The 25,209-nt window shown below is 48.9% G+C and overlaps 1 protein-coding gene across 1 annotated transcript; it reads left to right on the top strand.

The window, feature by feature from the left end:
- Positions 1-8,744: 8,744 nt before the first annotated feature.
- LOC127209462 (chymotrypsinogen B-like) lies at positions 8,745-14,092 on the top strand. Its single transcript, XM_051169110.1, has 7 exons — positions 8,745-8,800; positions 11,160-11,263; positions 11,351-11,430; positions 11,536-11,614; positions 11,884-12,064; positions 13,384-13,517; positions 13,931-14,092. The coding sequence occupies exons 1-7, from the start codon at positions 8,749-8,751 to the stop codon at positions 14,090-14,092; spliced, it is 792 nt and encodes a 263-aa protein (XP_051025067.1). The 5' UTR covers positions 8,745-8,748.
- Positions 14,093-25,209: the final 11,117 nt, after the last annotated feature.

Here is a 25,209-nt window from a genome sequence, read left to right as displayed (position 1 = left end):
AAAGCGTTAGCTACCTTCAGAGCCATACTGTCCAAAGGCAAACCTCATGCCATAGATACCTTTTTCTGTTGGCTCCTCCTCCCACCCCCTAAGAGCGCTCTCCTGCCTCAGACCCCGTCCCTGCCCTGCGCTTGTTCCAGGCTGTCTGTGAGCTCCAGGCCTGGATGTGAACTCACTGTATGTGTGTGAATGTGTGAGGGGCTGTTTCACTTCTGTGTCTGTGCAGTATGTGCATGCATGTCCACAGAGGACAGAAAAGGTGTCAGAGCCCCTGGGACTGAAGTTGCAGGCAGTTGTGAGCTGCCCTGTGAGTGCTGGGAAGTGAATGGAGGCACAGCTAGTGCTCTTAGCTGCTGAGCCAACCCTCCAGATCTGCTCTCCTGCAACAGTGACCACTTAGGCTTTGCATGTGTGCACGTGTCTGTTGACGTAGACATGAGGAGGGTTCTGGTCCAGTGTTGTCATTACCTTTACTGAATCTTAAACACTCCCACCTTGGCCAGTGGGAACTTCTTCAATGGCTACTTGAGGCACGTCCACACAGTCTTCCTGTTTCCTTGCTATATGACATGATGCCAGCCTCCCACCTGGCATTAAACAAAACACAGTAGGAAGTCATTTCCTAGTCCTGGCTGTCTTTGAACTTGCAATTCTCCTGCCTATGTAGCTCAGGATGGCCTTGAGTTTAAAAAATATATATATTTTATATATGCAGGGGAAGGGAGTCCATGGCAGATGCTAGTCGAGGCCAGAAGAGGGCATCAAATCCCTCAGAGCTTGAGTTTACAGGCAGTAGCTAGCTGATGGATGTGGGTGCTAAGAAGCAGACTCAGTTCCTCTACAGGTGCCGCAAGCACTCTTAACCTTGAGCCACAGCTCAGCCCCCAACCTTAAACATCTGCTTCACCTGCCTGCCCAGCACCGGCTTGTGCCACCAAGCGGGATGCTTGTGGTGCAGGGGATGGAAGCTAGGGCGTCAAGTAAGCTAGGCAGACACTGGGCTTGATGACACGCAGGTAGGATTGCATCGTCCACCTTGACGTTAGAACAGCTTGAGTCCTAAATCCAACACAAGGCTCCTAAGAGAGAGACTGCGGGAGATGGCACACAGAGAAGGACTTGTGACCATGGAGGCAGAGGCTGGTGTGCTGCCGTGACAAGAACAGAACACCACTGGCTCCAGAGGCTGAGGATGGAGGCACATGGCGTCCCTCTGGCCTTCTGACGCTGAAGCCGTGATCTCAGTGCAGTGAGGTTGGTAAGGAGCTTTCAGCCTCCGGAGTGCTGAGAGGATACACAATTTTTCATCTCGGTCACAGCAGACTTGGGAAACCAATACTCTGAAGATTTGTTTTTGTTTGTTTTGTTTTAATTTCTCCTAAATCATTTTTTTTTTTTTTTAAATTTCTTTTGGGTTTTTCAAGACGGGGTTTCTCTATAGGCCTGGCTGTCCTGGAATACTCTCTGTAGACCTGAGGCTGGCCTCGAACTCCCAGAGATTCATCAGCCTCTGCCTCCCTAGTGCTGGCATCAAAAGGTGTGGAAAGAATCTCTTGTGTGCTGTATTTAAGTATCCCCTGTCAATAAAAAGCTGGTTGGCCTATTAGCTGAGTCAGGAAATAGGAGGTGGGACTTCCGGGAGAGAGAGATGAATTCTGGGATAGAACCGGAGGCAAGAGAGTAGCAAGGACTCTGAGGAAGGGGGACTTACGAAATTGAGGAGAGGTAACCAGCTGTGTGGCACACATAGAATAGAATAAACTGCTTAAAAAAAAAAAAAAAAAAAAAAAAAAAGACTAGGCGCGGTGGCACACACCTTTAACCCCAGTACTCGAGAAGCAGCGGCAGGCGGATCACTGAGATCGAGGCCAGCCTGGTCTACAAAGTGAGTCCGGGACAGGCTACACAGAGAAACCCTGTCTCGGGGGGAAAAAATGGTTTGAACTAGTCGGGGAATGAGCCAAAAATCATCCTTAACTTTCCTTTTCCACTACGTCAGGCTTTAACTTTCCTTTTCGTATTTTCCACTCTTTCATACCTTGGTGCTTCAGATTAGGGTCCCTCCCCCATGTACTTTTTCTTCAGCTGTTCAATCTAAACCATTGTGTTATTAGATTTTGTTTTGTGTGTGTGTGTGTACTTTTCCACTTCAGGGTGTCTGTGTGAGTCTTTTCAAGACTGTGGACGGCTCACGCTTTACAAGTGTAAGGACTTTGGATCCCCGGAACCCATGTAACTGCCAGGTGTGGGCAGTGGCAGATAGGGAGATCCCCAGAGTAAGCTGTGACAGGCTGGTCTCAACCCTAAGCTCTTACGGCCTTCTGTTTAGCCCCTGGAAACTGGAACTATAGGTGTGACTGAGAGACCCTGCCTCAGTGAACAAGGTGGGAGAAGGGTTACTGAAGATCTATTTTTTTTTTTTTTTTTTGAGACAGAGTCTCTGTGTGGCCATGCCTGCCCTGGACTCACTTTGTAGTCCAGGCTGGCCTCGAACTCACAGAGATCCACTTGCCTCTGCCTCCCAAGTGCTGGGATTAAAGGCCTGTGCCACCACGCCTGGCTTCTTTTTTTTTTTTTTTTTTTTTTTTAATTTTATGTATATATGTGTTTCTCTGCATGTATAATCTTTATGTGCCCCAGAGACCTGAAGAATCAGATTCCTTGGAACTGGTTGTGAGCAGCCATGTAGGTGCTGGTAATTAAACCCAGAGCCTTCGGTGGTCTTAACCCCTGACCTATCACTCCAGCCCTTTCTTTCTTTTCTTGAGACAGATTCTCAAATGGCCTGGGCTGGTCTCAAACTCCCTGTGTAACTGAGGCTGTCCTGACCCTCCTGCCTCCACCTCCCCAGTGCTGCGATCACAGGTGTGAGCTACCACACCTGGCTCTGACAGAATCCATGGCATTCTTTCTTTATTAGGCCCCTTTATCATGCAAGAAGATTTTCTCCTAGCCTCCCATTTCTGAGTGCCTTTAATAGTGAAGGGAAGTTGGCTTTGTCCAAGGACCTTGGTTTTTTTTTTTTTGTTTGTTTGTTTTTCAAGACAGGGTTTCTCTGTGTAGCCTTGGCCATCCTGGACTCACTTTGTAGACCAGGCTGGCCTCGAACTCACTGTGATCCGCTTCCCTCTGCCTCCCGAGTGCTGGGATTAAAGGCGTGCGTCACCAAGCCCGGCGCTTATTTATTTTTTGAGACAAGGTTTTTCTGTAGACCAAGATGTTCTTCAACTCACAGAGATCCTCCTGCCTCTGCCTCCCAAGTGCCGGGACTGAAGGCATTGGCCAACACCGCCCGGCTAGCCATTCATTATCTTGAAGGATGTTTTGCCATAGTTTGCAAGAACATCCTTCCCTGGCCACTGGTTTCCCTGATTTGTTGAGAGGTCAGTCATCTCAGAGCAAAGACAGTAGTGAACCCAAGCAAGATCATCCTATGCCCAGGAGAGGACCGGGACCTGGGTCCCTGCCTCCAGTTAGATCCATGTATTCCTGGCCTTTGCTGATGGTTGTCAGTCAGTCAGTCTGTCTGTCTGTCTGTCTGTCTGTCTGTCTGTCTGTTCTGGGAGTCGTACCTAAGGCCTACCTGTCAGGTAAGCGCTCTACTATTGAGCTGTATACTCAGCCCTCACTATTACTTGTTTTGTTGTGTTTTTTGAGACATGGCCTCTCTCACTGTGTCATTCCAGCTGGCTGGGAACTCACTATGTAGACCAGCCTGGCCTCCACTAACAAAAATCCACCTGCCTCTGCCTCTGCCTCTGCCTCTGCCTCTGGAGAAGGCTGGATCAAAGGTGTGCACCAGATTATCAGGCCTCCTGGTTGCATTTAAGAGGGTTTTTGTGTTTTCTTTGGCTGCTTTCAAGACTCTGCTTGGCTTGATTGAACTGGCTGATGTTTGGTTCTGTTCATTTACACTGTTAGGGTCAGAGCCCAGGAGCTTGTGAATATCAGGCCAGAATTCTGTCACTGAGCCATGCCTCCTGCCTCTGTGGTTCATCCTTCTTGGAATTCTTGTGGATAACGTGTGTGTGTGTGTGTGTGTGTGTGTGTGTGTGTGTGTGTGGGTGTATTACATACATTATATAAATGTGTGTGTGTGTGTGTGTGTGTGTGTGTGTATGTAGGTATAGTTGGAGACAAGCTCTTAGTATGTAGCCTTGGCTGCCGTGGAACTCTGCAATTCTGGCGATTGAAGCAGATAGCTTCACGTTCAGATCTTTTCTGGGTCTCAAAACTGTGGATCAGAAGACAGTTGTCGGCTGGTGAGACAGCTCAGCACTGTACTGCAAGTTCGACCTGGGACCCCATAAAATGGAAGGAGAGAACCAGCTCCACTAAGTTGTGCTGCGACGTCTACACGCACGTGGTGACATACATGTGCCCCCCCCCACTCCATATATATACACAAATACAATAAAAATAAATGGAACGTAGCTTATTATGGTGGCCCACATCTTTAATCCCTACACTCAAAGGCAGGCAGATCTCTGTGAAATGAGAGCCAGCCTGGTCTACAAAGCAAGTCCAGGACAGCTAAGGCTACACAGAGAAACCCTGTCTCAAAAAACAACAAAAGTTAGCAATAATAATAAATAAATTTCAACAGAACTGAAAACATCCAAAAAAGCTTCTTGGTTGTTTTTGGTTTCTTTGTTTGCTTGTTTTTGTTTTTTTCAAGACAAGGTTTCTCTATGTAGCCTTGGCTGTTCTAGACTTGCTTTGTAGGATAATGTCTAAAGGTGCCCAAAAGACCACCAGGAATCAGTCAGAATCAGATCACACAGGATCTCGTTTATTAATCAAGCTCAGAGCCCAGACCCTCAGCCTCCTGGTGAGGAGGGAAGATGGCGGTGGGATGATGGAGAACGGTGGCGTTGTTTCCAAGCCTTGCTGTTATATAATAGGTCAGAGGGGTACAGGAAAGGTGCCCATTAAGCTGACTGGCTGGGGCGCCAGGACTGAGCTAGGGGACCAGGGCCAGACCACAGGGGGCAATTTATTTATGTTCTGGTCCCAGTGACCTGCAGCTGTGATTGGTTGGCCCCAGGTGCAAGCTCTTAGGAAGAGTTGCTAGCTATACATATGTGCCTCCCCTGGAAACTCCGGGGAGGGGATGGTGGGGAGAGGATGTGTGTGTCAAGTCTTCAGGCCCTGAACACAAAATGGCATTGGTTGGTCGCTGTAGTAGACCAGGCTGGCCTCAAACTCTCAGCAATCAGGAAAAGCCATTGTTTCAGAAAATTTCTCAGCCATCCTCTGCCCAAATACTAAGGTCCCAAATGCAGCCTCAGGGACTCCACTTATGCATATTAGTTATAACGGGTTAAATGATGACCTAATTATGCACATTAATTACAAAGGGTTAAATGATGGCTCATTATGCATATTAATTATAACCGATGACATGATGGTCACTAGGGACTTTTCTTGGTTTTTCGAGACAAGGTTTCTCTGTGTAGCCTCGGCTGTCCTGGACTCTCTCTGTAGACCAGGCTGGCCTCCAACTCACAGATATCTGCCTGCCTCTGCCACTCAGGTGCTGGGATTAAAGGCGTGGGCCACCACCTATCAGCTCCTCAACATTGTATTTTAGACATGGTCTCTAACCCAGGCTGCCTACGAACTTGCTATGTAATCTAGGCTAGCCTCTAAATATTTTTACTTTTAACATTGTTCGTGTGTGTATGCTTATGTGTGCATGCACAGGTGTGTGTGTGTGTGTGTGTGTGTGTGTGTGTCCCAGAATGTGCACATATATATGTGTATACTTGAGGGTAGAAGAGGATGTCAGACCCTCTTCAGAGTTAGTTACAGGTGTTGGGAGCCACAAGACACACATTCTGGGACTCAAACTCTGATCCTCTGGGAGAACAGCAAGTGCTCTTAACTGTAGGAGAGATAAACTTGTGTCCCAAGTATGGCATGAGGAATGGCCTTGTGAGAGAACAGGTGAGGTTAATCCACTAGAAGACGAACCAGCTCCTGTGGGAGCTTGATGGTTGCCAGCTGAAAAGATCCCGTGAGCAGATTCTGGGAGGAGATATATAAATGAGCCCAGAAGTAGAGGCAGGGAGTTTGGAGACTTCAGATAGTTTTGGCTGTTGATAGCTCCACTTTGAGATGCTCCTAGAGAGGACTGCTGGAGGGAAGGCTTCGGGGCTCCGGGGCTTCGGGGCTTTGCTCCTGCTGAGGTCTGGGTTCTGGTTACTCCAGGTTCCAGCAGAAGAAATCCTGCTGATTACACCAAGAGAATTGTTCTTTGGAACTGATATCCTTAGGGTTTTGTTATTGTGTTCGTTAATCCTCGTTTCCTATTGTGTTGGTTAGTCGGGTTATAAGTGAGGGACGCTCGCTTCATAACTTATAATAAAATGTATTGGTTAAGAATATTGAGCCTGGGGCTGGAGAGATGGCTCACAGGTTAAGAGCACTGGTTGCTCTTCCAGAGGTCCTGAGTTCCATTCCCACAACCACATGGTGGCTCACAACCATCTATGGTGAGATCTGGTGCCCTCTTCTGACACACAGGCATATATACAGGCAAAACAGCTGTTTACATGATAAATAAATCTTAAAAAAAGAAAAGAAAAGAAAAAAAGAAAACTGAGCCTACACCTAACTGCTGAGCCATTTCTCCAGTCTCTTATACAGTATCTTAAAATTTAGCCTGGGAATCACTGGTCCCCAGCCTATTCTCCTGATCCGCAGTCCTCTGCCTCCATAGTGCTGGCATTATAGGCATGTGTCACTATAGCTGCCCGACTGGTGCTCTGTCACCTGCCTGGATGGCTAGGCCTGAGCAGCGCCCTCCACAACAGCCGCAGTCCCAGCACCAAGTCTTTGCCTCTCTTCTCTTTGCTTCGTACTCTCATGGCTTCTGTGGCCCACACAGGCACAGACAGACACCATGTGCTTTGGGGCCTCAGCCTGGATCGGTGCCTGAGCACAGGACAAAGGGACTTGCCTGCATAGCTTGAGAATATGTCCAGCCTCATACCTGCCTCGGCTCCCCATCTTTGGCAATGACAAGACTTTGTCCTCTGTGCCATTTTGTGCAGAAACAGAGCTTCATTTTATGGAAACAAAGCTCTGGGCGAGTGAGATGGTTCAGTGAGTAAAAGCGATTGCCAGTGACCTTGACAACCTGAGTGTTGTCCCTGGGACCCACATGGCAGAGAGAACTGACTCCTACAAGCTGTCCTTTGACCTTTACATGTGCACCATGCCATACATATGTGCCCACCACATAAGTAAATACAGGTGATTTTAAAAATGTGTGTTAATGTTTTACCTGTATGTCTGTCTGTGCCTCCCATGCATGCAGTGTCGAGGGAGGCCAGTAGAGGGAGGTGGATCCCTGGAATTAGGGTTTCAGACTGTTGTGAACAGCAATGTGAGTGCTAGGACTGAAACCTGGGTCCTCTGGAAGAGCAACCAGTGCTCTTACTCCCTAAGCCATTACTCCACTGCAGTAAATACATCCTTTTTCCTCTTTTTTTTCTGTGTCTTTCTTTCTCTGTCTCTGTCTTGTCTCTCTGTCTCTCTCACACTTTATTTTCTTCCTTTCTTATTTATTTATTTGGTTGGTTTGTTTGTGTTTTCTTTTTTGAGACAGGGATTTTTTGTGTAAGCCGGGCTGTCCTGGAATACACTCTGTAGACCAAGCTGGCCCCAAACTCAAGGATCCACCTGCCTCTGCCTCCCAAGAGCTGGAATTAAAGGTATGTGCCACCATGCCTAGCTATAAACATGTCTTTTTAAAAAGAAACTAAAACTTTGTATAAAGAAAAAAAACTATCCCCCTTCCTCTCTCTCTTCCTCTCCTTTTCCTTCTCCTCCTTTTCCGGTTTCCCCCTTCCTCTTCCTCCTCTTCCTCTTCTTCTGAGGCACGGTCTCAGATAGCCTAGGCCAGCCCTACAACTTGCCATGTAGCTGAGAGTGATCTTGAACTTCTGATCCTCTTGCCTCCACATCTGGAATGCTTAGCTTACAGTCTACAGCACCACACCTGGGGTGTGAGGTGGTGGGGTTGGACCCAGGGTTTCCTGTGCGTTAGGCAGGCACTTGCAGCCCCAAGACTAAATCCACAGATTGTGAATCTTCACAGGTGAAAATGCCACTAAGCACAGTAGCCTCACTGGGGCTACTGTCCTGTTGCCTAGACCCACTCCTGTTCTTCTCCACACTTGGACTGTTTGGTGGGACTGGGGACAAGGTGATCCTTAGATAACCCTGGCTGTCCCTGTGACCCTTTGTTTTAAATGAGCGAAACGTATTTGTAGTCATGGGCCATCCACCAGCTTGGAGGCCTCCAAGCCACCAGGGTCTTTGAATCTGTCCTGGGACTGTCTTCAATTAATAGCTGGGACGCCTTCCTGTGTCATTAGGATGGGCACTGAGCCTCTTACCCCAGCTCCTAGAAGCACTACAGAGGCATGGCTCTCCAGGACGTGTGCTCCTGTCCAGCAGGGGTCTTGTCCACAGTGCCCTGGGTACACTGGGCAGTACCCACACTCATGAGCACTGTCTATCAGGGCAGCTGTCCTTTTCCCACGGCTTAGGCATTACAGGCTAAGACCATGATAAGGGACTTGGCCCCGCTTCTGTTCAAGGTCTCCGGATAACAGGGAGGGTGGCTCCTGGACCTTTCTGGTTGGCTAGGGTCACAGGGACTGGGTAGGGCTTGAAGACCCTAGGGGACATAAAAGAGCCACAGAATAGGTGAGCCTCACTTCCTTGACCAGCACCATGGCATTCCTTTGGCTCTTGTCCTGCTTTGCCCTCGTAGGGGCCTCCTTTGGTAAGTGCTGGGGCTCAAGGTGGCTGGCCAGGCCATTTTATAGGGAAGGCACGGGGCGGGGGGGGGCGGTTATTCTTTTGTCTTTCCTTTTTCTTTTTTCTTTCTATCTTTCTCTTTCTTTCTTTCTTTCTTTCTTTCTTTCTTTCTTTCTTTCATTTTTCTTCCAGAGACAGGGTTTCCCTGTGTATTAGTTCAGCTGTCCTGGACTCACTCTCTAGACCAGGCTGGTCTCGAACTCACAGAGATCTGCTTACCTCTGCCTCCAGAGTGCTGGGGTTACAGTCATGAACCACGAAGCCCAGCTGTGGGGTTTATTCTGAAAGAGCTGATCCCCACCCTTCTGGCTTGAACCTCATCCAGTGATTAGTACCCCAAAGCCTCAGGAAGGACAGGAGTCCTAGGTCTTTCTGGGCCCTTATGCCTGCTTCAAGAGCAAAAAGACAAGTCTGGGTCCTGCTGTGGTCTGTTCACCCAGATGTGGAGAGCTCGGGGAGCTAGGGCTTGTGCCACCACATCCAGCCTAACATTTTGCTTTTCACTGCTTTTTTCGTTTTTTAAAGATTTATTTATTTATTCATTTATTTAGTGTATGAATGCTCTATCTGCAGGTACATTTGAAGGCCGGAAGAGGGCATCAGATCTCATTAGAGATGGTTGTGAGCCACCATGTGGTTGCTGGGAATTGAACTCAGGACCTCTGGAAGAGCAGACAGTGCTCTTAACCACTGAGCCATCTCTCCAGCCCCTGCTTTTCCCTTCTAAAAAGTAAAAAAATAGTGACTAAAAACAAATAAGTTAGTAAAAAACACAGAGGTGCGTGCCTGTAGTCCTAGCACTCAGGAAATCAATGCTTCTCACAGAGACAGTTTTTTGTGGTTCATCCTGATCCTCCTGCCTCTGTCTCCCAAGTGCCAGGATTACAGGCCTGTGCCACCACACTCAATGTCAGAAGACTCTCCTGTTTTGGTTTGTTTTATTTTGTTTTTATTGCCGTTGCTCATTTTGTTCTGCACACCTTCTCACCCTCTTGCTCAGCCTGGCAGCTCTTGGGCTTGAGCAATTCTCCTGCCTCAGCCCTCAGAGCAGCTGTGTCTACAGATGTTTGCCACTGATCCAGCCTCAGAGGCCTTTTAAAAGCTGAAAACCCAGATTCAGTGGAGCTGCCCTTCGCTGCCTCCCTCCTGTACTAGGCATTGCTTTTCCAGCTTATACAAATGCACAAGGTGACTATAAACCCATAAGCGAAGATCCTTAAAACCACATCAACAGCGTCTGACTGTGTCAGATGAACACTGTGCTCCTTTTCCACTCAGAGTGCTGTACATCAACCATGTTGCCATGGAGACCCAGCTCACTCAAATACACTCTGCTGTGGGAATAGCTAGCACCCTTATTTCTCACTTTTTGGCTCTACTAAAAATAGGTTATTGTGACTTTGTGGGGGCATATCAGTCATCAGTGAGGGGTCTTGTCCATTTCCTGGTCTCTGTGCACAAGAGAGACAGGTGCTGGCCCTGGAGCATGTCAGGAGACTTCAGAAAAGAGGCTGGGCATGGGGCCTCACTGCTCAGTGCACAGGCAACTGCAGAGCCTCTGCCATGATGTGCCAGCTGCTGTGGCAAGTGTGTCAGGTGTGCCCAAGGTGCCTGACTGTTCGCTCTACTTGTTTCCCTCTTCTGTGATGTGCTCTTTCCTGGAGAAGAATCAAAGTCCCCTTTTCCCTTCTCTCTCTCTCTCTCTTTTTTTTTTTTTTTTTTTAACTTGAGACAGGGTCTTGCTATGGAGCCTACCTGGCCAGGAACTCCCTAGGCTGGCCTTAAACTCAGAGGTCTCCTGCCTATGTCCGGAGTGTTGAGTTTAAAGAGGTACACCAGCACACCTCCCGCAAAGTCTTTTTTTTCTTTTTAAAGAAACAGAGCAGGGTCGTGCTTTAATCCCAAAACTCAGGAGAAAGAGGCAGGTGGCTCTGTCTGTCTGGGAGTTTGAAGCCAGTCTGGTCTACAGAACGAGTTCCAGGACAGCCATAGCTACACCGGGAAACCCTGCTTTAAAACTCCATATAAATAAATAAGGAGCCAAATTTCCCATGAGGAACAGTTACTGCAACAGGCGGGTCCCACAGGAATGGCCAGCCAGGAGGCTGAGCCAGACAGCCTGATAGTCCAGCCTGTATCCTACTCCTTCCTCTGTGGCATGCCTGGATGGGGCAGCTGTGCCTCTTTCCATTCCTGGGAGGATAAGTGGGGTCAGCAGGCTGTGCATGAGGGATCCCTGAGGCAGGAGGGTAAAGGACAATCAGATGATTCCAGGGGAGGTGGCATGGTCTCAGTGAGTTGGCGGAATACCCCTGTCCCCACAGGCTGTGGAGTCCCTGCCATCCAACCCGTGCTGACTGGTCTGTCCAGGATCGTCAATGGAGAGGATGCTGTTCCTGGCTCCTGGCCCTGGCAGGTGTCCCTGCAGGTGAGCAAGGGATTCTGGGCACATGAGCTCAGGTTCTAGAGTGCAGCTGTGTTGGGAGGCACTGACCTTACTCTTCCTCCTCCCCAGGACAGCACTGGCTTTCATTTCTGCGGGGGCTCCCTCATCAGTGAAGACTGGGTGGTCACTGCTGCCCACTGCGGGGTCAAGTGAGTCCCAGACTAGCTTGGGGGTTTGCTTCCAGCTTTCTTTGGGGCTGGTGGTGGGGATCAGAGCCGGTCTTTATGCTCGCCCCCGCGTGTCTCAATGCCCAGGACATCTGATGTGGTGGTAGCTGGAGAGTTTGACCAGGGCTCTGAGGAAGAGAATGTTCAGGTGTTGAGGATCGCAAAGGTATGCAGGCTGCTGGATGGGGGCGGGGCTCAGCCCACAGGCTGGGGAGAAAGGCAGGAGGGAGAAGGCCCTGGCTGCTTGAGGGCAGGAGCACAGGGCAGCTGGGGCTGGGTCTTTCTGGGCCTGTTCTAATGGGGCCAACAGGAAAGGAGCTTGTCCCCTGGAGCTTGGCACAGCCCAGCTCCGACCCACCCACCCCACCTCCAGCCCCTGTCTGTCCTTTTTCCCCCACTCCTCTCAGGTCTCAGCTGAGCCTCTGGTCCCCACAGGTTTTCAAGAACCCCAAATTCAATATGCTCACTGTACGCAATGACATCACCCTGCTGAAGCTGGCCACTCCTGCCCAGTTCAATGAGGCCGTGTCCGCTGTGTGTCTGCCCAGTGCTGACGATGACTTCCCTGCTGGCACAGTGTGTGCCACCACTGGCTGGGGCAAGACCAAGTACAATGGTGAGTGTGCTAAGGCCTTGCTCCAGCAGGAGCTACTGTTGGGTCAGGCTGCCCAGACAGCAGGCATTTCCTGGTATGACCCATAGTGTTTTTATTTTTCCTTCTTTCCTTTCTTCTTCTAGTTCTTCTTCTTCCTTTTTTTTTTTTTTTTTTTTTTTTTTTTTTAGTCTTTCCATTTCCACTAATACATCTTTCCATTTCTTTTTCTTTTTTCCTTTGCTTTTTCAAGACAGGGTTTCTCTGTGTAGCCTTGGCTTTTCTGGACTCTCTCTGTAGACCAGGCTGGCCTCAAACACACAGGGATCTGCTTGCCTCTGCCTCCCAAGTGCTGGGATTAAAGTCGTGTGTCACCACTGCCCGGCTTCCATTTCTTTTTTTAATAATTAATTTATTTTATTTCATGTATATTGGTGCATTGGTATTTTGCCTGCATGTATATAGGTCTGTGTAAAGATGCCAGATCCCCTGGAACTGCAGTTGAGACAGTTTTATTATGCCAGGTAGGTGCTGGAAATTGAACCTGGGTCCTCTGGAAGAGCAACCAGGGCTCTTAACCACTGAGCCTTCTCTCCAGCCCTATCTTTCCATTTCTTAATGTGAAATAGGTTAATTAAAGCAGGGCATGGCGGCACACTTTAATCCCAGAACTTGGGAGGCAGAGATAATCGGATCATGTGAGTTCCAGACCAGCCAAAGCTGTATAATGAGACGCTTCTGAAAAAAAAAAAGAAAAAGAAAAATTAACCAGAGGCTGGAGAGATGGCTCAGAGTTTAGGAGCACTGACTGCTTTTCCAAAGGACCTGAGTTCGATTCCCAGCAACCACATGGTGGCTCAAAATAATCTATGAGATCTGATATCCGCTCTGGTATGCATGCAGGCATAACATTGTATAATAAATATATAAATCTTTAAGAAATTAAGTAGCAATCTATAAAAGTAACAATTATTATGTGTCAGCTAAGACTTACTATTTAAAGCTTAACCAACATAAACAAAGGGCTGCTGATAAGATGAGGCCTGAAGGAAGCCCTTCACTTGGCAGGAGGTCTTCTCTCTGACCCTTGACCTGATTGTGAGTCCCATCATGGGTCTCTAAGACTCCAGAGGGTGGGGCCATGCTCTCTAGAGATCTTACACACCCACTATCCATGGCCACACAGGACCAATAGGAGAGCTTTGCCTGAGGCTCCGGCCCTGCCTGTAGTGGGACCTGACCGCAGCTCCCCCAGCAGATGCCTGCCTGTTAAATGACCCATGGTGGTATCCAGTAGGCTGGTGGGCCTAGGGACCCTGACTGCATCTCCTCTGTCCCCGTAGCCCTGGTGACTCCTGACAAGCTGCAGCAGGCAACCCTGCCCATCGTGTCCACCGCTGAGTGCAAGAAGCACTGGGGTTCCAAGATCACCGATGTGATGATCTGCGCAGGCGCCAGTGGTGTCTCCTCCTGCATGGTACAGCCTCCTGCCCCACCCACTCACACCCCTGCCCAGGCCTGGGTCAGCCTAGTGGGGATCACAGGCCCCTGGTGGTCTGTGTTCTCATGACCCTCCTCTGCCTTTCTCTACCGAGCCTCATTCCTTCCCAGTACCCAGAAAAGAACGGGCTGATGCTAACAGACACCCCTGGCAGGCATCTGCCCAGACGGGTGCTGCACTGCTCCCTATAGGGTACCCACTCTTGCCACCAGCGATGTGAACTGCGTGTGTCTCCTACTCACAGAGGCGAGCTAGTTGTGTCTCTCCAGGAGTATAGGAGCACAGCTGGGACTGTCGCTGAGCCCCAAGGCACTTCCCTACACTTTGCCTTGCACCCCACCAGGTCCAGGCCCTCGTGTCAGGGACAAGTCTGTTGCCTTTCTCTGCAGGGTGACTCCGGTGGCCCCCTTGTCTGCCAGAAGGATGGAGTGTGGACCCTGGCCGGCATTGTGTCCTGGGGCAGTGGTTTCTGCTCTACTTCCACTCCTGCCGTGTATGCCCGAGTCACAGCCCTCATGCCCTGGGTTCAGCAGGTCTTGCAAGAGAACTGAGTCCGCAGCTCTGGTCTCCCCGGGCAAGCATCCGCAATAAAATCATCTAATTAGAGCGCCGACTCTCTGTGTGTCTTTGCGGTCCAGGGGACATGAGACTGGAACTAACCGGGGCATCTACCAAGGGGTCCTTTTGCTGGTCCCTCTCTAGGCTATGTACACCACGCTGGCCTTTCTTTCTACCTCGTCCCTCACTAGGTCAGAACTCAGGCTATTCTACTGGAATAGCTAGGCCCACAGCATCCTCTGGAAGGCAATGGTCTCTGGCCAGACTCTAGCATCCACAGCCCTAAAGCGTTAGCTACCTTCAGAGCCATACTGTCCAAAGGCAAACCTCATGCCATAGATCCCTTTTTCTGTTGGCTCCTCCTCCCACTTCCTAAGAGCGCTCTCCTGCCTCAGACCCCGTCCCTGCCCTGCGCTTGTTCCAGGCTGTCTGTGAGCTCCAGGCCTGGATGTGAACTCACTGTATGTGTGTGAATGTGTGAGGGGCTGTTTCACTTCTGTGTCTGTGCACTATGTGCATGCATGTCCACAGAGGACAGAAAAGGATGTCAGAGCCCCTGGGACTGAAGTTGCAGGCAGTTGTGAGCTGCCATGTGAGTGCTGGGAAGTGAATGGAGGCACAGCTAGTGCTCTTAGCTGCTGAGCCAACCCTCCAGATCTGCTCTCCTGCAACAGTGACCACTTAGGCTTTGCATGTGTGCACGTGTCTGTTGACGTAGACATGAGGAGGGTTCTGGTCCAGTGTTGTCATTACCTTTACTGAATCTTAAACACTCCCACCTTGGCCAGTGGGAACTTCTTCAATGGCTACTTGAGGCACGTCCACACAGTCTTCCTGTTTCCTTGCTATATGACATGATGCCAGCCTCCCACCTGGCATTAAACAAAACACAGTAGGAAGTCATTTCCTAGTCCTGGCTGTCTTTGAACTTGCAATTCTCCTGCCTATGTAGCTCAGGATGGCCCTGAGTTTAAAAAAAATATATATTTTATATATGCAGGGGAAGGGAGTCCATGGCAGATGCTAGTCGAGGCCAGAAGAGGGCATCAAATCCCTCAGAGCTTGAGTTTACAGGCAGTAGCTAGCTGATGGATGTGGGTGCTAAGAAGCAGACTCAGTTCCTCTACAGGAGCCGCAAGCACTCTTAACCTTGAGCCACAACTCAGCCCCCAACCTTAAACATCTGCTTCACCTGCCTGCCCAGCACCGGCTTGTGCCACCATGCGGGATGCTTGCGGTGCAGGGGATGGAAGCTAGGGCGTCAAGTAAGCTAGGCAGACACTGGGCTTGATGACACGCAGGTAGGATTGCATCGTCCACCTTGACGTTAGAACAGCTTGAGTCCTAAATCCAACACAAGGCTCCTAAGAGAGAGACTGCGGGAGATGGCACACAGAGAAGGACTTGTGACCATGGCGGCAGAGGCTGGTGTGCTGCCGTGACAAGAACAGAACACCACCGGCTCCAAGGCTGAGGATGGAGGCACATGGCGTCCCTCTGGCCTTCTGACGCTGAAGCCGTGATCTCAGTGCAGTGAGGTTGGTAAGGGAGCTTTCAGCCTCCGGAGTGCTGAGAGGATACACAATTTTTCATCTCGGTCACAGCAGACTTGGGAAACCAATACTCTGAAGTATTGGTTTGTTTGTTTTGTTTTTAATTCTTCCTAAATCATTTTTTTTTTTTTTAATTTCTTTTGGGTTTTTCAAGACAGGGTTTCTCTATAGGCCTGGCTGTCCTGGAATACTCTCTGTAGACCTGAGGCTGGCCTCGAACTCCCAGAGATTCATCAGCCTCTGCCTCCCTAGTGCTGGCATCAAAGGTGTGGAAAGAATCTCTTGTGTGCTGTATTTAGTATCCCTGTCAATAAAAAGCTGGTTGGCCTATTAGCTGAGTCAGGAAATAGGAGGTGGACTTCCGGGAGAGAGAGATGAATTCTGGGATAGAACCGGAGGCAAGAGAGTAGCAGGACTCTGAGGAAGGCGGACTTATGAAATTGAGGAGAGGTAACCAGCTGTGTGCACACATAGAATAGAATAAACAGCTTAAAAAAAAAAAAAGACTAGGCGCGGTGGCACACACCTTTAACCCCAGTACTCGAGAAGCAGCGGCAGGCGGATCACTGAGATCGAGGCCAGCCTGGTCTACAAAGTGAGTCCGGGACAGGGCTACACAGAGAAACCCTGTCTCGGGGGGAAGAAAATGGGTTGAACTAGGCGGGGAATGAGCCAAAAATCATCCTTAACTTTCCTTTTCCACTACGTCAGGCTTTAACTTTCCTTTTCGTATTTTCCACTCTTTCATACCTTGGTGCTTCAGATTAGGGTCCCTCCCCCATGTACTTTTTCTTCAGCTGTTCAATCTAAACCATTGTGTTATTAGATTTTGTTTTGTGTGTGTGTGTGTACTTTTCCACTTCAGGGTGTCTGTGTGAGTCTTTTCAAGACTGTGGACGGCTCACGCTTTACAAGTGTAAGGACTTTGGATCCCCGGAACCCATGTAACTGCCAGGTGTGGGCAGTGGCAGATAGGGGGATCCCCAGAGTAAGCTGTGACAGGCTGGTCTCAACCCTAAGCTCTTACGGCCTTCTGTTTAGCCCCTGGAAACTGGAACTATAGGTGTGACTGAGAGACCCTGCCTCAGTGAACAAGGTGGGAGAAGGGTTACTTAAGATCTATTTTTTTTTTTTTTTTTTTTTTTGAGACAGAGTCTCTGTGTGGCCATGCCTGCCCTGGACTTACTTTGTAGTCCAGGCTGGCCTCGAACTCACAGAGATCCACTTGCCTCTGCCTCCCAAGTGCTGGGATTAAAGGCCTGTGCCACCACGCCGGGCTTCTTTTTTTTTTTTTTTAAATTTTATGTATATATGTGTTTCTCTGCATGTATAATCTTTATGTGCCCCAGAGACCTGAAGAATCAGATTCCTTGCAACTGGTTGTGAGCAGCCATGTAGGTGCTGGGATTTAAACCTAGAGCCTTCGGTGGTCTTAACCCCTGACCTATCACTCCAGCCCTTTCTTTCTTTTCTTGAGACAGATTCTCAAATGGCTTGGGCTGGTCTCAAACTCCCTGTGTAACTGAGGCTGTCCTGACCCTCCTGCCTCCACCTCCCCAGTGCTGCGATCACAGGTGTGAGCTACCACACCTGGCTCTGACAGAATCCATGGCATTCTTTCTTTATGAGGCCCCTTTATCATGCAAGAAGATTTTCTCCTAGCCTCCCATTTCTGAGTGCCTTTAATAGTGAAGGGAAGTTGGCTTTGTCCAAGGACCTTGGTTTTTTTTTTTTTTTTTTTTTTTTCGAGACAGGGTTTCTCTGTGTAGCCTTGGCCATCCTGGACTCACTTTGTAGACCAGCCTGGCCTTGAACTCACTGCGATCCACCTGCCTCTGCCTCCCGAGTGCTGGGATTAAAGGCGTGCGCCACCATGCCCGCCAAGGCCCTTTTCGCATCCGCTGCGATGGTCACGTGACCCTCTTCCTTCTGTCTATTGACATGGCACATTACACTGATTGATTTTCTCGCGTGTCCACTCACCCTTTGCACACTTGGGACAAATTCCACTTGGTCATGGCACATGATCCTTTTAATGTGCTATGGGATTCACTCCGAGAGTGTTTTATGGATGATTTGCTTTTGTCTGTATTGATCAAGGAACATTTGGTCTGTAAGTGCCCTTTCTTGTGATGTAATAGTCTTTCCCAATTCGTTCCTGAACGCCCAGTTTACGCCCAGCTGAGCTTCATCCCTAGGTTCTGTGTGTGTGTGTGTGTGTGTGTGTGTGTGCGTGTGTGCGTGCGCGCGCATGCGTTTCATCTCTAGGAGGACAAAGGAAGCTTTCTGTTACTTTCTACTTTGTCTGAAACATTCTCTCAGTGAGCTGAAGTTTGCTGTTTCGGATGGGTGGCTGGTCAGCAAGCTCCTGGGAGCCCCTTTTCCCCCACAGCTGGGATCACAGGCAAGTACAGTCCCTGCGGATATTGAGTCATGTCCTCTTGCCCTCACAGCAAGCCCTCTTACCACCGAGCAGCCTTCCCCCTCTTCCTGTAGTGCACTTTCAACGGAGCACAACGTGCACAACTCGGGAGCATGCGGTTAGATGAGTGTCCTAACCTGTGTGCACATCTTGGCTGCTACTGGAAGCCCCAGGGCTGTGGCAGCCATTGGACTGACTTTCACGCCGCAGCTTCATTCCTGTGCTGCACCCAGGGTAGTGTGATTCAGGACACATCAGGACATGGGAGCATCCGCCACCTCAAATTTGTGTGTGTGGTTTTTCTTTTGTTTTTTTTTGTTTTTGTTTTTTATTATTATGTATACAGTGCTCTATCTGCATGTACACCTGCAGGCCAGAAGAGGGCATCAGATCTCATTATAGATGGCTGTGAGCCAGGTTGGCAGGAATTGAACTCAGGACCTTTGGAAGAGCAGTCAGTGCTCTTAACCTCTGAGCCGTCTCTCCAGCCCTTGTTTTTTTGTGGGTTTTGCTTCGTTGTTTTTTTGAAATGGGATCTCACTCTGTTGCCCAGGCTCTCATCCCTCTGCCTCAGCCCCTGAAAACTGGAACTGCAGGTTTACAGGGTGTCAGCCATCTGTTTTCCCTCTGGGTAAATGGAAGCTTTTCTGAAATCTGAGGAAGTTACCTCTATTATTTGACTTTATTTATCCCTTCCTGGATTCCTGCTATGTAGGTACTGGCATTTGACCTTGCTTCCCATCCCCCCCTTGGGGGTGGTTTCAAGACAGGGTTTCTCTGTGTCACCTTGACTGTCCTGGACTCACTTTGTAGACTAGGTTGGCCTCGAATTCACAGCAATCCGCCTGCCTCTGCCTCAAGTGCTGGGGTTAAAGGCGTGTGCCACCACGCCGGGCTGGCATTTGACATTGTATCTTTCATATCGCTTTGCTGTTTCTGGAGTGTCCCTTCACCTGACCTAATTTACTAACTTATCTGATGCCTTCATTTTATTTTGAGCTCCTCTATTGCTGTTTGTGTTTGCCGTTTGTTATTGCTGCAGATTGTTTTGTTGTCTGTCTGTTGGTGTGTTTTGTGACAGAGTTTCACTGTGTAACTTAGGCTGGCCTGACACTCAAAATGGAATCCATTCGGTAGACAAAGTCATGGCAATCCTCCTGCGTCAGCCTCTGAGTGCTAGGATGATAGGCCCTGATCGACCTACCATTCCCCTGTCAGTAACTCCCAGGGCACACCTGTGAGAGACTTTCTGCTTGGTTTGAAGTGGGTAAATCCACTCTAGTCAGATCTTAGAGGTAGGAAGACACACACCCACCTCTGATCCGAATCGTTTTTTTTTTTTTTAAAGATCTATTTATTTATTTATTTATTATGTCTACAGTGTTCTGCCTGTAGGCCAGAAGAGGGCATCAGATCACATTACAGATGGTTGTGAGCCACCACGTGGTTGCTGTTGGGAATTGAACTCGGGACCTTTGGAAGAGCAGGCAGCGCTCTTAACCACTGAGCCATCTCCTCCAGCCCTCTGATCCGAATCTTAAGGCGGAAGACACACCTTTAATCTGAGCCACACCTTCAGCTGGAAGCCTATATAAGGACATGGAAGAAGAAAGGTTTTTGCTCTTTGTCTGCATGCCCTCAGCTTGTTAGCACGTCCATTCCTTCACTGGCAATGGCGCCTGCTCCTTCTGGATTCGAGCATCTACAGAAGACCAGCTGAGCCATCCAGCCTTGTGGGACTGAGCAACCACTAGTCCTGCCTCCTTCTTGGACTTTCTATTTTTATTTTTTGGGGGAGTTATTCAAGACAAGATTCTCTGTTTATCTTTGGACAGCCTAGACTCACTTTGTAACCAGGCTGGCCTCAAACTCACAGTGACCTGCCTGCCTCTGCCTCCCGAGTGCTGGGATTACAGACGTGCGCCACCACCTCTGGCTCCTTCTTGGGCTTTTTGTTCACAGCTAGGCATTGTTGGATTAGCTGGACTTCAGCCTGTAAGTCATTCCCTTTTTATATATAGAGAAAGTGGCTCATTCCATAACATTGGTGACTGTAGAGAACCTGGGTGTTACGCAGGGTTTCTCTGCGCCACGCTGGCCTTGAACTCACAAAGATTTACAAATCACATCCAGGACAGCCAAGGCTAAGAGACCCTGTTTCAAAAAACAACATCAACAAAAGGAAATTATCAAATAATAATTTTTTTCCCAGACAGGCTTTCTCTGTGTAGCCTTGGCTGTCCTGGACTCCGCTTTGTAGACCAGGCTGGCCTCGAACTCACAGAGATCCACCTCCCAAATGCTAGGATTAAAGCTGTGTGCCACCACTCCCAGCTTCTTTGATAATTTCATACAATATATTTTGATCATATTCATCCTTTTCTTAGATCCACACTCCCACCTCCAACAAGAGTGCAAGTTTGTTTTTTGTTTGTTTGATTTCTTTCTTTCTTTTTTTGGGGGAGGATTTTTTTTTTTCAAGGCAGGGTTTCTCTGTGTAACCTTGGATTTACTTTGTAGACCAGGCTGGCCTCAAACTCCCATCAATCCACCTGCCTCTGCCTCCCAAGTGCTGGAATTAAAGGTGTGCGCCACCATGCCCAGCTTGCTTATTTATTTATTTTTTTTCAAGACAGGGTTTCTCTGTGTAGCACTGGCCATCTTGAAATTGCTTTGTAGACCAGGCTGGCTTCGACTTGAACTCACAGTGATCTGCCTGTCTCTGCTTCCTGAGTATTGGGATTAAAGGCGTGTGCCACCACACCTGCCTTAAAAGTGCAAGTTTGTAAGAAAGTCCCAGTAGTGCCATAGGGAGAGCTCTTGGACCCAGAGAGTTAAGGACAGATATCTTGTTATTTTGATAGCTTTTTATATACAAATAAATATGAAGTGTGATTACTACAGAAACAGAACATCAAACACAAATCTAGATCCATTTTCCTTAGGCAAGTTCTTATGTTCAGAGAGCCTGAACATAGCAGTTTTGAGATTGGGTTGCCACCTGGTGGTCAATATGAAAATTGCACAATCTTTTTCTTTTCTGTTTTTTGGTTTTTTGAGACAGGGTTTCTCTGTTTATTAGCCTTGGCTGTCCTGGACTTGCTGTATAGACCAGGCTGGCCTTGAACTCACGGAGATCCTCCTGCCTCTGCCTCCCATGTACTGGGATTAGAGGAATGTGCCACCACCTGGCCACCTGCTCTGTATTTAATGATTACAAAATTTACAATAAAAAAGCAGACTCGCCTGGCGTGGTGGCGCATGCCTTTAATCCCAGCACTCCAGAGGCAGAGGCTGGCGGATTGCTTTGAGTTCAAGGTCAGCCTGGTCTACAAAGCAAGTTCAGGACAAACAAGGCTACACGAAGAAACTCTGTCTCCAAAAAAAAAAAAAAAAAAAAAAAGCAGACTCAAGATGGGTGTGGTGTTATGCATGTAATTACACCACCAGAGAGGCAGGGGTGGGGAGTGGGATGTAGTGGGGGAGGCAGATTATCCTTAGTTTAAGGGTACCTGGGGCTGGAGAGATGGCTCAGCTAGCAGTTACAAGCATGGCGCTCTTTGGCCAGACTTGGTTCAATTCCTTTAAGCACCCACATGGAGCCTCACAACTGTCTCTTACTCTGGTTCCAGGAGATACGATTCTGAACTCAAGGCCAGCCTGGGCTATGCAATACATCCTAACCTAGCTTTAGCTACAATGTGAAACTATCTCAGAACAGAAAAAAAAGAAAAGAAAAACCAGTCATATTGCCAAATTAATCCAAATATACTTAACACCTAGAAGGAAAAAAAAAATACTAGCACTTGGGAGGCAGAGGCGGGTGGATTTCTGTGTGTTCGAGGCCAGAGTGGTCTAAATAGTTAGTTCTGGGACAGCCAGGACTATATAGAGAAACTCAAGCAAACCAATTAGGGGCTGCCTATTGGCCTGCCCTTGTCTGCACGTGTTAGATAGGCTCTGTGCCCGGTTCTTCTCACAGGTGATCTTGCTGACTGCCAGCTGAAATATATTAAGTCAGAAGACAAAGCTCAGCTGGAGCACGCCTGCTTCGTGCTCACGGACGATACTCCACACAGCTGCTCTTCTGCTCCCATCCAAGATGGCAGGAAGTCTGTGTTTTTGTGGCAGAGAGCTTTCAGCTGGCCATTCTGTTCGGGACAGGTCTTGGGCAAGTCCCACCTCCTTCCCAGGCACGCAGCTTCCAGCGATTGGTCTGTGGTGAGTTTAAAGGCCCTGATCTCTCAAACACTGGGTAAAGCTGAAGCCTGCCTTCTCTCTGCCTGTTCTCGGCTTCTGTTCCCTCCTCCTTCAGCTTGGCGCTTCAGAGCTGCCTGGTAAGCCTCTTGCGCATCTCGGCCTGCTTCCTTTGAGTCTCTGGAGCGAAACACAGTGACTACTGCTAAGATGGGCCTCTGGGCTTGCACAGCAGACTGCCGACATCGCTCCTGGGGCCCTCACTAGGGAGGAAGTGTTAGTAGCCCAGGTTCAAGGTAGCAATGAGTCATCAGATCTTCCATTGTGTTCTCTTGGTTTTGTCTGCCAGAGAGCTCAGACAAAGCTTCCTACCTCAGCCTCCAGAGTGCTAGGATTGCAGGCACGGACCACTGTGCCCAGTTTAGAGAGCACGCTGGTGGAATCAAACGCCTTGGCAGGTTTTAAATATCAGGAATTTGAGAAATATGGGGGAGAGAGTATGAGGTTGGTGAAATTGTGTGGTTGTTGGTGAAGACACAGAAAGGCTTTGGAAAAGGGCAAGAAGCCGAGTGTAATTAGCAGACAATTTAAAACGAAGTGTGGGGCTGGAGAAATGGCTCAGAGGTTAAGAGCACTGGTTGCTCTTACAGAGAAGCCAAGGTTTGGTTCCTGGAACCTACATGTTGTTATGCCCAAGTCGAGAGACACCTGTAGACCCGGATGCAATTCATACAGGGTCTTTTATTGAACAAGCTCCAGAGCATGGACAGTCAGTTCCCCAGAAACTGGAGGAAGGTGACAGGCTCAACTCCTTAGGGGACAGGGTTTGTAAAGGCAAAAACTGCAGGCAGAGCTTTCCAAGCCTTGGTGTTACATGATTGGGTAAGGGGTTATAGGGAAGTTGGCCTTAACACTGATAGGGTAGGGGGTTTGGGCCAAGCCGTAAGGGGAAACTTAACTAAAAAAAAATTTTTTTAATCTACTGTAACCTTGTGGGTTTTTCACGTTATGAGTTGGCCCCCAGGTGTTACCAGGCATACTTTAGTGGGCCTTCCGAGAACTTGGGGAACATGGCGGGGGAGTCCACCATGAGGGCAAGAAAGAGGCTTGGCATTTGTTAGGTCCCCACAATGTCGGCTTACAACTGTCACTCCAGTTCCAGTGGCTCAGAAGTACTGAGCTTCAGAAGTACTTCATACACATGGGGCACAGGCTTACATGCAGCCAAAATACCCATAAAGGTAAAGTTTGTAAAAATTAAGAATGAAGCATGAGGGCAGTTGAAAGGGTGGAGGTCAGCACCCTGGGCCTGTCAACCTGGATTTGATCTCGGGACTGCACGTGGTCTCAGGAGGGACCAATTCCTGAATTGTCTTCCTTAGGTGGCCTGCCACGCCCAAGTCAGGACCCTGACACTTGCGGTACACACTTCTGGGTTGATGTAGCCTGAAGCCTCAAACCTTCAGAGTCCTTGAGCCCAGAGCAGTTGGAAGTTGTCCCCTTCTCCCTATTAGAGGTGACACTCATTCTCCAGAGACCCAAGGACATACACATGGGCTCTGCAGCTGTGTTCACCTAGTTCCCAGGTGTCATGGCATTTAGGCCTGGAAGCAGAGGGAGAGACTATATCCCAAGGGAGCTGAAGGCTCTGACAAACGTCAGCAGAAACCAGGAGCAGCTGGCTGGAGAGGGACAGTGCCTGACAGCACATGAGAGTTCATCCCTCAGGGATTGCTAGTCCAGGCCATGCAATTCCACACTGTGGTCAGGGCCCTAGGAGACGCAGCTAGTTGGCTCCTAGAAGAAAGGGGAAGCAATGGCACACACCAGTAAAGGCAGACACGTTAGAATCATTGCCTACGATGGGAGAGAGGTTGGAGGCTCCGAGGGAGGTATGTGTCCCAGGAGACACCATGAAGATGCATGCACCCACCAAAGCTCGTGAGAGGTACCTCCATGGTAGCAGGCTCCTCAATAGCTGCCCTTCATAGGCCAGGATGGCAGTGGGAGCTGCTGCAGTTCAGGAAGTGGCTGCTACTGAGGACACGTGTGGCCCGAGCCAATCCGGCATTTTATGTTGTCACTATGAGGGGCACCAAGGCATGAGAGGTGGAGCTCAGTGACATTATGGCAAAATAGACACGGGCATCAATCAGGAAGAAAGACACTGGGGCCTGTGAGGTGCGATGCAAGCCTGATGACCTGTTTTTGATCCCAGGAGCCCATGTAAGGTAGAAGGAGAGAACGGACATACACCTCCCCCACCCTACTAATTATAAAATATAATTTAAAAAGGCTGTTTTGGGATTTTTTTTTGGTTTGGTTTGGTTTTTGGTTTTTGAGACAGGGTTTCTCTGTGTAGCTTTGGCTGTCCAGGTTGGCCTGGAGCTCACAGTGATTCCCCTGCTTCTGCCTCCCCAGTGCTGGGATTAAAGGCATACACCACCAACACCTGACATTTTTGTTTGTTTGCAGTGGTCCATTTTCTGTGTGAAGTGCCCTTAAAGTGCATCAGAGTCAGACAAACAGGAGGCACTGGGTACCCTTCCTGGCTGGCAGCTGACGCCTGCTTCTCTTAGGACTCAGCTGGAAAGTTACAGGCAGCCTGATGAGTGAGTCTAAAACTGAAAACAAGGTAGCTGCAAGCCTCAAATTACTCACTAGAAAAAGCTTTGCTTCCTAAACCAACAGGATGGGGCCTTGGGAAAGAAGTCTCGGTCTATGGAAAGAGAGGACACGAATTTCCAGAAATCAAGTTTGTTGTTTATTGTTTTGGTTTTTTGAGACAGCATTTCTGTGTTTTCTGTGTAACCTTAGCTGTCCTGGACTTGCTTTGTAGACCAGGCTGGCCTCAAACTCACAGCAATCCACCTGCCTCTGTTTCCCGAGTGTTGGGATTAAAGGCATGTGCCACCACACCTGGCAGTCAGATTTTTAA

Source organism: Acomys russatus, chromosome 26 (genome assembly GCF_903995435.1).
Source record: "Acomys russatus chromosome 26, mAcoRus1.1, whole genome shotgun sequence".
NCBI lineage: Eukaryota > Metazoa > Chordata > Mammalia > Rodentia > Muridae > Acomys > Acomys russatus.
The sequence above is the reverse complement of the archived record's forward strand: the minus strand, read 5'-3'. Positions and strand labels throughout refer to the sequence as shown.

Bases quoted from the DNA above. Each gene is read 5' to 3' on its own strand.
- LOC127209462 (XM_051169110.1), top strand. From the start codon at position 8,749: ATGGCATTCCTTTGGCTCTTGTCCTGCTTTGCCCTCGTAGGGGCCTCC. The intron at 11,264-11,350 runs GTGAGCAAGGGA...CCTCCTCCCCAG, and splicing joins CCTGGCAGGTGTCCCTGCAG to GACAGCACTGGCTTTCATTT. The intron at 11,615-11,883 runs GTATGCAGGCTG...TGGTCCCCACAG, and splicing joins AGGTGTTGAGGATCGCAAAG to GTTTTCAAGAACCCCAAATT.